We start from the raw sequence: 15096 nt of genomic DNA, 5'->3' as shown, positions 1-15096 counted from the left end.
ACATTTACAGTTACAACGTTTGGCATCTTACCAGACGCCTTTTATCCAAAGCGACTCACAACAAAATACATTTGACTAAGTAAGCGAATCATCTCTCCACCAATCACAGCGGGGGAAACGTAATGTCATCTCTGCTCAGGCCTGCAGCCATTGGCTGTCGTCGGGCTAGAGGCACCAGAAATGCTAGCAGCACCAGAAATGGGTTTCCAAGCAACCAACCAGTGATTGTGTGAGCCAGGGTTACCCACAAAGCAATGCTCTCTCTCTGTGTGTGTGTGTGTGTGTGTGTGTGTGTGTGTGTGTGTGTGTGTGTGTGTGTGAGTGTATGTGAGTGAAACGCAAAGGCATGGCTGTATGCCACTGTGCTGGAGGGAAGAATGTGGATGGAACCAATGCCCAAAAACACAGGGGTGCGCCGAGGTTACCCCCGGTGCTGCTGGATGGTTGGGTTGGGCCCCGCTGATAAACTGTTGTTGTGGAAGAGAGGGGGGGGGGGGGGGGGCAGCCTAGTTGTGACCTTCTTCCCTGTGTTTCCTCTGTGCAGGCACCGTCCTCCCCCAGGAGCTGAAGACATGGCCAGAAACCTGCTGAAGAACCCCAACGGGGAAGGTGAGGAGACCGTCTGTCTGGGAGGCCACTTCTGTACTGTCAGTCTACGCTGCGTTAGTGTCTGTGTGTGTGTGTGTGTGTGTGTGTGTGTGTGCCTGTGCCTGTGTTTGTGTGTGAGTTGGTGTGTTTGTGTGTGTCTGTGTGTGTGTGTGAGTTGGTGTGTTTGTGTGTGACTTGTGTGTGAGTTGGTGTGTGTGTGTGTGCGTGTGTGTGTGAGTGTGTGTGTGTGTGTGTGTGTGTGTGTGTGTGTGTGCGTGTGTGTGTGAGTGCGTGAGTGTGTGTGTGTGTGTGTGTGTGTGTGTGTGTGCGTGTGTGTGTGTGTGTGTGCGTGTGTGTGTGTGGTAGGTACAGAATCCAGGAGAGGTGAGTACGCGTGTCACACCCCGGCAGAGAGTGACTGTGCGTTTCCCCTCCCAGAACAGATGGAATTCTGGGAGCTGACGGAGAACGGCGGGAGCCAATGGCAGGTGGAGGCGTTGCCGGGCGACTGTGGCCATGACTTCAGCGATGACGGTATCTCCAAGTACTTCAGCACCTCCTTCGAGTGAGTTGGTGTGTTTGTGTGTGTGTGTGTGTGTGTGTGTGCCTGTGTGTGTGTGTGAGTTAGTGTGTTTGTGTGTGTGAGTTGGTGTGTTTGTGTCTGAGTTGGTGTGTTTGTGTAAATGTGTGTGTGCCTATGTGTGTGTGTGTGTGTGTGTGTGTGCCTGTGTGTGTGTGTGACTTGGTGTGTTTGTGTGTGACTTGGTGTGTGTGTGTGCCTGTGTGTGTGGTGAGTTGGTGTGTTTGTGTGTGCCTGTGTGCCTGTGTGTGCCTGTGTGAGTTAGTGTGTTTGTGTGTGTGAGTTGGTGTGTTTGTGTGTGTGTGCCTGTGTGCGCCTATGTGTGTGTGTGTGTGAGTTAGTGTGTTTGTGTGTGTGTGTGTGCCAGTGTGTGTGTGCCTGTGTGTCTGTGAGTTGGTGTGTTTGTGTGTGTGTGTGTGTGTGTGACTTGTGTTTGTGTTTGTGTGAGATGAGGGGTGTACTTTAGGGTCCGTCTGTAGGATGAGAACATGAGTTCAGTTATATAGTTGGCGCTTTTCCATTGACCAGACCGGTACGGCTCGGTACGACACACGTTTGTATCCTACCCGTGCCGTACTTTCAGACACGCTATCATACACAACAGACCTGGAGCGACCTGGGAGAGTAGGAGGAGTTACGTGTCATAAGAGCACTTCACTTTAATAAGTGCCGCTATACAGCTCAACGGGGGGGAAATGCGATAAGAATGATGTCAAAATGCAGCACTATCATGCACAGATCAGCCTTAAAACATGTCATGTTAGATATATAATGTTCGACAGGAAGCGATATATTTCTACAGACAGGCTTTCTGCATTCTGTGCTCACTACCTTTTCCAGTTGAACATAAACTATTTAAATGCTGCTATTGTTTGCGAAGTTACAAGATACTTACATTGACCTGTCTGTCTCTCTCTAGGCTGACCTGTCTGTCTCTCTCTAGGCTGACCTGTCTGTCTCTCTCTAGACTGACCTGTCTGTCTCTCTCTAGGCTGACCTGTCTGTCTCTCTCTAGGCTGTGTCTGAAGAGACAGGTGGTTGACCTGGTGGCTGAGGGCTTCTCACCTGACGACCTGGACGCCCTGCCTGCTATCACTGTGGAGGACTGGTGAGACACACACACACACATAATAAATCGGCATAATAATCGAGCCACACAACCTATTGGTTGGTGTGTTGTTGATGCTGTTGTGTTGACCATCCATCACGACCACCAGGACCAAGCTCCGGACCTGGGGTGATGGGGCCTTTTCAGCCGCAGCCCCGTCCCTCTGGAACGCCCTCCCCAACCACATCAGACAGGCCAACACCCTCCCAACATTTAAACAGGCCCTCAAAACCCACCTCTTCAAGCTCGCCTTCACCAGTTAACCCTCTCCCCCCCTCCCCTTCCCATGTGTCCCCAGCACTACCTAAACCATTTTTGTGTCTTTTTATTATTACTACTCAATCTTTTCAGTTTGTAAAGCGTCTTTGAGTGTCTAGAAAAGCGCTATATAAGTCTAAAATTATTATTATTATTTATTTTTTATTATTATTGTTATCCAGGTACTCAGGCAGGACAGACTGTGGCTGTACCTACCAGCTGACCGTCTGTCTGCTGGACGAGAACCAGGAAGTCCTGCAGGAGTACAAACCTGACCCCGTGACCCTCGACCCCGACAGTGACGACTGCTCCTGGAGACAGGTACTGACCCCACGCCACACACCAGCGTGCATACCTGTCTGTCTCTCTCTAGGCTGACCTGTCTGTCTCTCTCTCTCTAGGCTGACCTGTCTGTCTCTCTCTCTCTCTCTCTCTCTCTCTCTCTCTAGGCTGACCTGTCTGTCTCTCTCTAGGCTGACCTGTCTGTCTCTCTCTCTAGGCTGACCTGTCTGTCTCTCTCTAGGCTGACCTGTCTGTCTCTCTCTCTAGGCTGACCTGTCTGTCTCTCTCTAGGCTGACCTGTCTGTCCCTCTCTAGGCTGACCTGTCTGTCTCTCTCTCTCTCTCTAGGCTGACCTGTCTGTCTCTCTCTAGGCTGACCTGTCTGTCTCTCTCCAGGTGAACCACACGTTCTCTGACTACGGCGCCGGCGTGCGTTTCATCTCCTTCGAGCACGGAGGGCAGGACAGCAAGTACTGGGACGGCTGGTTCGGCGTCCGCGTCACGGGAAGCTCCGTCGTCATCGAGGCCTAAGAGAGGGAAGGAGGAGGAGGGGAGGGAGCGAGGGAGGGAGGGAGGGGGGGAGGGAGGGAGGGAGGGAGGGCGGGAGATAGCATTGTATACAAGGAGAGGCGTCAAGAGACGAGGGTGAGGTAACTAGGTACGTATAAGACAGAAGAAAGAGAGGAAGCTGGCGGAGGTACGAACACTGGAATGGGAAGGAGGGAGGGAGGGGAGGGGGGGGGTTAGGAGAGGGAGGGGGGGTTAGGAGAGGGAGGGGAGGGGGGGTGGGTTAGGGGACCAGCAAAGTCCTGTGCTTTCCCAAGCTTCCAGCCAGGCAGAGAGCACTACTTACTAATGTACTGAGATCCAAATGCTTTGGCGACGCAGAGCACGCAACAAGCAATAACACATGTATGCTAGCTGGGAACGGGAGCCTTATTTTTAGCGCACGGTTACATTGCAGTAAACCTTTGGGTGTGTAGGTTTATTTCCTTTAGAAGTATACGCATTGTAATACATGAATAAAGCATTACTAATACACATTCTACACAGTCATACTACATACTACATTAAAAAGAGTGAGTGAGAATCTACTAACCACTACCTCTGCACTGGAGCTACCCATCATTACAGTGGATTGCGTGTGTGTGTGTGTGTGTGTGTGTGTGTGTGTGTGTGTGTGTGTGTGTGAGTGTTGGGGGGATGGGGGAGGTAATCGTTGCTGAGTGAATAGACACACAGTGGTTGATGAATGACCTCATAGATCCTGACTGTTATCAATGCGTTCCTTTGATCAGAAGTGTACGGAATCCCCACTAACCAATCAGGGTTGTTCATCATGCGGTCACTCTTTGACTGGCAGGCGCGTCTCTTCATCATGTAAATGAGAATTAAAAAAGACTTCCTCAACCAATCAGGGCTTCGCTTCTTTTGTTGTGTTACATTTTAAATGGGTAATGAAGAAGATAAAGATGATAAGAAAAAAAAAAGCAATCATTGCATTGGCAGTCCAGTTATTGTTGTCATTGTTTCTATGGTATTTAAAATATATATATATATATATATTAGTGTTGAAGCTCGTCCACTGTGCAAAGCTAATTATTGACAAGCAAAACAACAAAACAAGTAGAAGAGCTCATATAAGTCCTATTTTAGAGACTCTACACTGGCTTCCTGTTAAGTTCAGAATAGATTTCAAGATCCTTCTGCTTGTTTATAAAGCTCTCACTGGCACAGCACCAGAATATCTGAGAGACCTTCTGCTAGCATATCAGCCCAATAGAGCTCTCATGTCTTCTGACGCTGGTTTTCTCTGTGTACCACATGTACAAAAGAAGAGATTTGGTGAGGCTGCATTCTCATTTTATGCACCCAGATTGTGGAATGCACTGCCAGTTTACATTAGGGATGCAACCTCAGCACTTATGTTCAAGTCAAGACTAAAAACCCATCTTTTTAATATTGCCTTTAAATGACAAAATAATTAAATGATGATTATATAATGATTGGAGCACTTTGAGCTGCAACGTTTGCAGGAAAAGCGATGTACAAATAAAAAGTTGTTGTTGTTATTGGCAAGAGTCTGTGATGTCATACATGGCATGAGTCTGTGATGTCATGTCTTGGTGGCCTATCTTTGTGTGAGTGTGAGCTTTTGCCTTCCGACCACAGCCCCCCGAGACCATGATGACCACAACCAGAGCAGGTCAGACAAACACAAACACACCGTGGTCATGACAGTTTTACAGACCTCTATTAAACACCTCCTCTGCTCTGCTCTCACCCTGCCCGGGGCTGGGAACCAACCACACACAGCAGGGGGAGTGACAGCAGCAGTGGTGTAGTCTACGTGATACGCAGGACTACGCCGTATACCCACTAGGAAAAGCCAAGGATGTCCGTATACCCATTTAAAAATGTGTGAGGATACGTAACAGCGTATTGTGACAGAACTTTTCACACTTTCACACTTTCATTCACAATTGGACCATTGGGACTGACTGTAGCGTCATGTACCATCAACGGGGGGAGATGCGACATGAAATATGTCAAAATGCAGCACTATCGTGCACAGATCAGCCTTATAACTATATATAACGTTAGACAGGGAGCGCAGACTTATTTTTATGGCGTTCCGAAATGAACGATATGAGGCTGGGAGGGAAAAATCACAGTATACAGTATATACCCACTAGAAAAAACTAGACTACACCACTGGACAGCAGGCCTAGACGACCCCTGAGGGTCACAGTGTGTTCAGCACCAGAGGGAGGTGTTGGGTCACAGTGTGGTCAGCACCAGAGGGAGGTGTTGGGTCACAGTGTGTTCTGTACCAGAGGGAGGTGGTGTTGGGTCACAGTGTGGTCAGCACCAGAGGGTGGTGTTGGGTCACAGTGTGGTCAGCACCAGAGGGAGGTGTTGGGTCACAGTGTGTTCTGTACCAGAGGGAGGTGTTGGGTCACAGTGTGGTCAGCACCAGAGGGAGGTGTTGGGTCACAGTGTGGTCAGCACCTGAGGGTGGTGTTGGGTCACAGTGTGGTCAGCACCAGAGGGAGGTGTTGGGTCACAGTGTGGTCAGCACCAGAGGGAGGTGGTGTTGGGTCACAGTGTGGTCAGCACCAGAGGGAGGTGTTGGGTCACAGTGTGGTCAGCACCAGAGGGAGGTGGTGTTGGGTCACAGTGTGGTCAGCACCAGAGGGAGGTGTTGGGTCACAGTGTGGTCAGCACCAGAGGGAGGTGTTGGGTCACAGTGTGTTCAGTCAGTACCAGAGGGAGGTGTTGGGTCACAGTGTGTTCAGTCAGTACCAGAGGGAGGTGTTGGGTCACAGTGTGGTCAGTACCCAGAGGGAGGTGTTGGGTCACAGTGTGGTCAGCACCAGAGGGTGGTGTTGGGTCACAGTGTGTTCTGCACCAGAGGGAGGTGTTGGGTCACAGTGTGTTCTGCACCTGAGGGGATGACGTGTCTTGGCCATGACACATGTTGTAGTAGTATCAACAACAGCCATAGATGTGCGTGACCTCATTAGAACTATGCCTGAGGTGTTCCAGTGGTCTAGCACCGTGGTCTACAGTGCACACATTATGCCCATGTCGGCATAGGTTCGAATCCGGCCCATGCCCTGCTGACATGCCCTCTGCCTCCTTACTTTCCTGTCTGTCTTCACTAACTCTATCCAATAAAATGAAAAATATGAGTGGGACTGCCCCCACTCAGAAAAAAAAAACACACCTGTCTCTGGCTCCTAGGGTCAGAGGTCAGGGGGACGAGGGAAGCTTCCTGTTCTGGTGTCTCTGCTGCCATACAGGAACTGAGATATGGAGAAACTTCTAGAATTATGGATCAAGAGACTCCAATAAGTTGTAATGAAACAACCATTCCACCGTTACAAAGCACCACAATGTTTATTAAAAGAACACTTTGAGATACAATTCAGAACAAAATGGAATGACGGTGTATCAGACCAACTAAACTAAAAACACATTAGACAGATGTCTAACTGTAACACTCAAGTGACGTTTCAACATATGTTTTTTTCTTTTAAGTCAGAGTGCATTATAGTGCCACTCTGCATGATATAGAAACCATGTGACTCTAGGAAGTGTTTTTAAAAACAAACTCCAAACATAAGCAGCATAAATGACACCCTGGCGTGTGGGTCAGGAGTAAAGACTATCATTAGACATCTTCTGAAGTTCAGCTGAAACTAAATAACAGTGTCATACAGTGAAGAAATGTATCAGTGACATCATGATTTGAGATACAATCACCGAACACTTTATTAGGAACACACTATACTAACACTGGGTAGGGCCTCAGGGACCCAAGTTTCAGAGCTTGCGAAAGACAGCAGAGACAAACACAAGTAAACAAACAGTCGACCACTGCTTATCAGGAGCAGAGTGTGTGTGTGTGTGTGTGTGTGTGTGTGTGTGTGTGTGTGTGTGTGTGTGTGTGTGGGTGTGTTAATCTTGTTTTAGAGGGCTGCTGGAGGTGTAGGGTGGTGAAGATTCATATCTGGCCCGGGAGGACAGGGAAGGCACATCTACTAGGTAGTAACGCCGACCTGGCAACTGATATAGATCAGTACGATTCACAACACAATCAGAAGCCAGTCAGTTGACAGGTATGACTCTGTGTGGCTGAAACTAGTGGACAGGTATGACTCTGTGGCTGAAACTAGTTGACAGGTATGACTCTGTGGGGCTGAAACTAGTTGACAGGTATGACTCTGTGGCTGAAACTAGTTGACAGGTATGACTCTGTGGAGCTGAAACTAGTGGACAGGTATGACTCTGGGGCTGAAACTAGTTGACAGGTATGACTCTGTGGGGCTGAAACTAGTTGACAGGTATGACTCTGTGGGGCTGAAACTAGTTGACAAGTATTTTTTTTTCCATTATCAACCTATCATTGCGTTTTAGAGTAAAACAAAGCATGCAACTGTCGCGTCTATCTTTTCATGGCAACTCTACATTGTGATTTACAAGGGATATTAACTAATATTAAGTAATATTATTACTTGGTTACATTTTGCAATTGATCCGCGGTACACATGCGTGCCGAACCGTGGGGGGCGATCCGTTACACCCCTACACAGCTACCTATATTTTCCTTACCGGGTCAACGGTTACAGGCTGACTCGGCCCGCTTCTTCTGTATCCTCTCTATCCTCTGTATCTGTACCCTGCTCCCGCTCCTCCCTGCTAGCCTCCTCTTCAACCCTAACCCTAACCCTAACCCTCTGTATCTGTACCCTGCTCCCGCTCCTGTATTGCCGCATATGGCAGACAAGGCACATTCTCTCTCTCATTCCAGCTTGCAACACAACGACCCAACAACAACATCTTTTCACAGACAGAAGCAAATAAGTCACCGATCTCACAGTTGTTCACGTTCCCCATCAGACCATCCTGGCCACTGGTATCTGAACACGTTGATAAACTGTCTCTGGATCAGTCTGGTAATCTGTCTCTGGATCAGTCTGGTAAACTGTCTCTGGATCAGTCTGGTAAACTGTCTCTGGATCAGTCTGGTAAACTGTCTCTGGATCAGTCTGGTAAACAGCCCTCCATTTGTGAGACTTTCCCCACTGACCTAATTTTCCTCTTCTGTAATAATCTGATCTAAACACAGTGGATATAATCTGATCTAATCACAGTGGATATAATCTGATCTAAACACAGTGGATATAATCTGATCTAAACACAGTGGATATAATCGGATCTAAACACAGTGGATATAATCTGATCTAATCACAGGGGATATAATCTGATCTAAACACAGTGGATATAATATATTGTGATTCAAAATATTGTTCAAATCCTTCACTTACGAGGATGGAAGGTCATTCATTCACGCAGATGGTTTATGTTCAATAAAGACAGAAGAGATTTCCTAGAAACAGCCTGATCTGCTGTATATTTGAATGGCTTGCTTGGAATAGTGCTGACTTGGATATCCTGACTGACTGAAGACTGAAGACTTTGCAGTAGAAGTAGCTTACAGTATGAATTCTGTATGTCAGCATTAAATGACAAAACATAATAATAATAATAATAATATAATACTAACTTTGTATAGCGCTTTTCCTGCAAATGTTGCAGCTCAAAGTGCTTTAATCATTATATAATCATAATTTAATTATTTAGTCATTTAAAGGCATGCATTAATACTTCTGCATCAGCTTGCCGGAGAAAATGTCTAACTTTTGCAATATTCCGTAGACAATGTGTTTCCTCATGACTAATAAACATGGGCTAGATTCAACCAACATTGTGGGAGAAGAGGGTTAGGGCAGGGGGAGGCAGTGACAGGAGAGATTGTTTACAAGGTAAAACTGGCATCATATCTAAGGTGCCTACCACTGCTGTTGTGCCCCTGAGCAAGGCACTTAATTAACCCCTAATTGCTCCAGGGGTGCTGACTATGGCTGATCCTGTGCCTAGAGCACAACATACATTTTGTTTTACTCTGCAGACTGCAATGACAAAAAGGTTGAATCTGAATCTAATCTAGTAATAAACCCCTTATTACCCTGGTACTGGCCTTATTACCCTGGCCTTATTACCCTGGTACTAGCCTTATTACCCTGGCCTTATTACCCTGGTACTGGCCTTATTACCCTGGTACTAGTCTTATTACCCTGGCCTTATTACCCTGGTACTAGTCTTATTACCCTGGTACTGGCCACTATTCTCTCCAGTGCAAGCCTAGAGGATGCAAACATGTGCTAGTTTGACCAGATGAGGTAAGAGAGGGGTGTGGCCTATCAGATGAGGTAAGAGAGGGGTGTGGCCTATCAGAAAACTGCTATAAAGCAGCAGAGTAGACAGTTCCCTTCTCAGAAGCAGCCTTCATTATCTACCAACATCTCCTTCACAGGCAGAACACAACACATGTGAGTATTAACCTATAAGCCGCTTTACAATCATTGGCCCTGTCCGTTGTCTAGCATGTTAATGTATTACAGCCTTTGATCGAAAATTAATGAATGTGTTATTTCATTTACAGTTCCCTGCATACTTCCTTAGCTCAACACCTGAACTTTCTCTGGGACAGAGCACTTGTAAGTAACAACACAACACTATTTGATGTATAATTTGTTCACTAACGGGTTGAGTGATTGGTGCACATGTGTTCATTGATTTAAAAAACATTATTGAAATTGTTGTACATTTCATTTCAGTTGGACATTTCACTGTATACCTCCAGCATCATCATCCATCACTTATCAGCTTCTTGTGCGTGAGAACAGAACAATTGTAAGTACCAAACTGACAGGGGGGGAGTGTGTGTGTGTGTGTGTGTGTGTAAGGGGTATGTGAGAATGTTGTACTCTGAACAACATATAGGCTGGTATTTAAACAGATATATAGCCTCTATGCAGTTAAGCACTGCAATGTAATTGCATTGTATTTAATTGTATCATCATCATGGGTTGATTAGACTAAAACACTCCAGTTCTTAAAATACGTGATTGTTTCCAACTGATTCACACCCGGGGAACATTAACACAACTATCAGTGATGTGTGTCATCTAGAAACATAACAGACGGCTGGTTATTTATGATTAACATGACTGTTAATCACCTTTACTGGAGGAGAAGTGTTCCTCCACTAAAGGAATAAGGACGTAGGCTATTACCATACTGTGCATGTTTTTGTTGAAGGAGATTTTGTAAATGATGTTTAGCTTCAAATAATGTTTTGAAAAGTAATTATTTGAGCACAATTAATAGATAACAAAAATTAGGGCTGTCATAATTAGGGCACATTGCAATCGACTGTTACAGGAAACGTGATATAGTCCATTTGAAACGTGGATAAATGATCTTCTAATCTAGACAGCTCTTTGGTCTTCATACACAATACATTACATTTTGTGTGTGTTTTTAAATTATTATTCTTTAAATGATTATAATTTCATTGTTTGATTGATTGATTCAGGTGTCTCAAATCAGTCAGTTGTATTAGATTTTTTAAATGTTTTATTGAATTTCTTTATAAACATGTCCAGTTCATGTAGTGGTCTGCTAAACGAGCCGCACGTTTTGACACCTCTCATGTCTACCTAGTGCCAAAACTGTGGGACAAGTATGATACACATTTAATGATCATTAAACTGTTGTTTATTATATAGAGTGGGTACTTTAAAACTTCAAATGTCATGTTATGAGAAAAAAAACTGTCTGCGATTGGTTCAGCCCTAGGCTGCGTTTGTCAATGCGCTCTGGAAATCTGATCAGCAGTCATGGAATGCCTCTTGTCCAATCAAATGACTTGGTCCCTTTATGACTCTGAGCCCAGTGTTCCATCCAGAGAACGCAGCAGTCATGTCGATCGTGTTTTTTTCCCCCTGAATAATATTGAGCAACTTCGGATAGAATCTGTATCTGTTTAAATCTCATTATTCGTGCTATCCGAATACCGTATTCGTAGGAATCAAACTGGCTCATTTAGTTTTGGCCCAAGGCACATTCAGCACTGAAATGCAGAGTACCTAAATATGTATTGTTTTATTGTATAATAAAAAAAAATTATAGCTGAGATTGCATTTCATCACAAATAACATATTTGTATTTCATTTCAGGTTTAGCATCGACCCCAACGCGCTCTGAAACATCCCAGATGTGAGATAACAGAACAACAGGAAACATCTGATTCATCAAGGAAGTCCTCAGCTCCTGAGCTGTTACTGAAGACACTGTGAGACTGTGGGGGAGGGTATAGTAGATGGTTCTGTTCAGTGGATAACAGCACTCTGATAACACTTGACAATCAAATATATGTGCTTGCAACTTTTCTTGCAATTAATTAGCAAAGGGTTTCATTGGCAGCTATTAGGGTCAGAATAAAAATGGCCAAAAAAGGAGAAAGCAAATTGGCTCAAATGAAACAGTTTGGTTTAAAATTGTTTGGTTTGGAAGGAGAACTCACATGGGCTGAAGTAATGGAACAAATGAGAGAACAGATGAGAGAACAGCATGGCCCACCCATTGTTTATCCTGTCGATCTGAAAAAGATCCCCATGGGCATAGCTGGATGTAGGCGTTACAGTTTTAGAGAAGAAAACCAAAGCCCTAATCGCACCATTATGGTCCTCGGACCAACAGGAGCAGGAAAGTCAACTCTGATCAACGGGATGATCAACTACATCCTTGGTGTTCAGTGGGAAGATGGGTTCAGATTCAAATTGGTTAATGAGGATGAATCAAAATCACAGGCACACAGCCAGACGTCCTTGGTCAGTGTTTACAAAATCAACAATCAAAAGGGATTTCAAATCCCACACTCCCTCACCATTATCGACACCCCCGGTTTTGGCGACACTCGGGGAATAACCAGAGATAGGGAGATCACTGAGCAGTTAAGAGAACTCTTCTCCTCTAAACAGGGTGTCAGCGAAATCGACGCAGTTTGCTTCGTAGTTCAAGCCTCTCAAGTCCGACTGACAGCAACCCAAAGATATGTGTTTGACTCTATACTCTCGATCTTTGGCAAAGATATAGCAGAGAACATCCAGATTTTGGTGACATTCGCAGATGGCAAAAAGCCACCTGTTTTGGAGGGAATCAAGTTAGCTGGAATACCTTGTCCTATGACACCCGAGGGTCTGCCAGTCCACTTCAAATTCAACAACTCAGCTCTGTTTGCAGAAAACGGCGATGACGAATTTTCTTTCGACACAATGTATTGGAAGATCGGTGTCAATAGCATGAAAACTTTGTTCTCTGCCTTGACCACAATGACCACCAAGAGCTTAACTATGACGAAAGAGGTGCTCAAGGAGCGCAAGACGCTTGAAATCGTAGTTGAAGGTTTGCAGGGGCAGGTTTACCAGGGGCGGGCAAAACTTGAAGAAATTAATCAGGAAGGTGAGATGCTTAAAGTTCATGAGGCGGAGATCAATAGAAATGAGAATTTTGAAATAGAAGTTCCATTCACTAAGCCAGTACAAAAACATAAAGCTGTCGACTTCATCACTAACTGCAACGTGTGTTCAGTCACTTGTGATGCTGCATGTACCTATGGAGATGATGAGGACAAGATCAAATGTTGTGCGATGGGAAGCGATGGAAAATGCAAAGTATGCCCTAAGAAGTGTGACTGGACATTGCACGCCAATCAAAAGTACACATGGGAGTATGTAGAAACTAAAGAGAAGCGCACTCTCGATGACCTGAAGAAGAAGTATCTGAAAGCCTCACAGGAGAAGTGTTCTGTTCAGGATGTGCTACAGGGGCTACGAAACCACTACAAACAACATCAGACTGAGGTGAATGAACTGGTGAAAAGGTCATCAGACTGTCTCAACAGGCTGAAAGAGATCGCCTTGAAGCCAGACCCCCTCTCACCCACACAGTACATTGAGATGCTCATTAAAGCTGAGGAGAACACGGCCAAACCAGGCTATCGGGATCGTATAAAGATCCTGGAGGACATGAAAGAACAGGCAAAGATGTTAGATCAGGTGGCCGCAGGTCGCAAGCTTTTAGGGTGAACACCTGAGGGTGGTTGGTTAGGGTTAGGGTGAACACCTGAGGGTGGTTGGTTAGGGTTAGGGTGAACACCTGAGGGTTGTTGTTGGTTAGGGTTAGGGTGAACACCTGAGGGTTGTTGTTGGTTAGGGTTAGGGTGAACACCTGAGGGTTGTTGTTGGTTAGGGTTAGGGTGAACACCTGAGGGTGGTTGGTTAGGGTTAGGGTTAGGGTGAACACCTGAGGGTGGTTGGTTAGGGTTAGGGTTAGGGTGAACACCTGAGGGTGGTTGGTTAGGGTTAGGGTGAACACCTGAGGGTTGGTGTTGGCCTAACCCTAACCCTAACCCAACCGGTTGGTGTTGGCCTAACCCTAACCCTAACCCAACCCAACCCCTAACCCAATAAAATACAGATCTTATTTGTCCTCTCAGAGCCTCAGGGGAATCCATTTTGATTTGTTGAATTGAAATCATGAAGTTTCTCTATGATTTATTGTCTTTTAAGTTGTTTGATTTTGACTGCTGGATAATGTGCGGTGTTCACAAGTTGGGTATTAGATTGTTGGCAAGATTTACTTTTTATTTGCAGCAGTTGTAAAGTTGCGTCTGTTTTTGACAAATATAATTTGACATAGAGAAGGGGGGGAAAAGTATTTTTTTTGTCATCATTTTATGATGAGTCAGAATATGTCATAAAGTAAAGTGTACATTATGACAGCTTACTTTTTAGGGTTTTGAACTTGGATCAAACTTAAGCGTTTAGCGTTAAGCGGTTTAGTAACATCTGGAATACATACTCACATTACTTGATACTAACTGCCATGTGCTTTATATTCACTGTCTCCATACACAATACATTCAACTGAGTTTTTAAAAATTATTATTATTCTTTAAATGATCCCAATTTCATTGTTTTATTGATTGGTTCAGGTTTCAGACACTTGTATTTGTAGGCCTATTGTGTTTTGGATTTAATTTCTTTATAAACATTTACAGTACAAGAGATGCAATTATTACAAGTGAGATTTAAATGTAAGTTGTATGTTTTCCATGAAGGGGGATCTTATTTAATTTAATAAGATCATTAATTACTGCATGTATTTGAATAACACTTACGTTTGACAACGTCTGTGTGTTGTGTGTAACTTGAATTCTCTTTTCTCAAATGAAAGCTGTTATACAAAAACAAATGAATAAAGTGGTGAATATATTGTGTTGTTTTTAGGTCTTCATTAATGGAGCTTTGCCTGCAAACTTCATACTAAGATATTAAGTCACACAGTCACATCCTATGTGAGTCTGAGAACATGGTGTTGCTTGATTGGATCAATGAATAACACCAAAGCTTAGAACTCCTCTTCACAGGGTCAAAGGTCATCCATACATTCTCATGAAGCATTTCTAATAATTAACATTTTATATAACAAGCAGACGTCCCATTAGGACTGACGGTCTGCCTCTGTGTAGTTAGGGAGGGGGTTTGGCTTCAGGAGATGGACAGAGAGATGGACAGCAGTACTGACCACTGAACAGCCGTGTCTGGAAACCATTTGCTTCATCTGAATCGATCTGAAGCCACTATCTGCGTCAGGATAGAAAACTGTTATTTTCTTACGTTTTGAAAATTCACATTTGAAACTTTGTGGAAGCAAATGATAATTATGCATCCATACACAACAAATACTGTATGTCTTTGTACTGAATACCAGACCAAGACCACATCTCTCTTGAGACAGATGTTAACTCAATGAGACTAACCTGGGGAAATAAAGATTAAATAGATAAATAGACAACATTACCA

At 44.7% G+C, this 15096-nt stretch overlaps 1 protein-coding gene across 1 annotated transcript; it reads left to right on the top strand.

Moving 5' to 3' along the window:
- Nucleotides 1-346: 346 nt before the first annotated feature.
- Nucleotides 347-3346, top strand: LOC308173464 (F-box only protein 2-like; the record flags this gene model as incomplete). The annotated part of the gene is made up of 6 exons (XM_080548496.1): nucleotides 347-443; nucleotides 562-609; nucleotides 1027-1153; nucleotides 2184-2276; nucleotides 2717-2855; nucleotides 3212-3346. 6 exons carry the CDS (start codon nucleotides 347-349, stop codon nucleotides 3344-3346), a joined length of 639 nt encoding a protein of 212 aa, XP_080404622.1.
- Between the last annotated feature and the right edge of the window lie 11750 nt (nucleotides 3347-15096).

The sequence above is a fragment of the Nansenia antarctica genome, assembly GCF_963989245.1.
Source record: "Nansenia antarctica genome assembly, chromosome: 18".
Classification (NCBI taxonomy): Eukaryota; Metazoa; Chordata; class Actinopteri; order Argentiniformes; family Microstomatidae; genus Nansenia; species Nansenia antarctica.
This window is presented reverse-complemented; position numbering and strand designations above follow the sequence as displayed.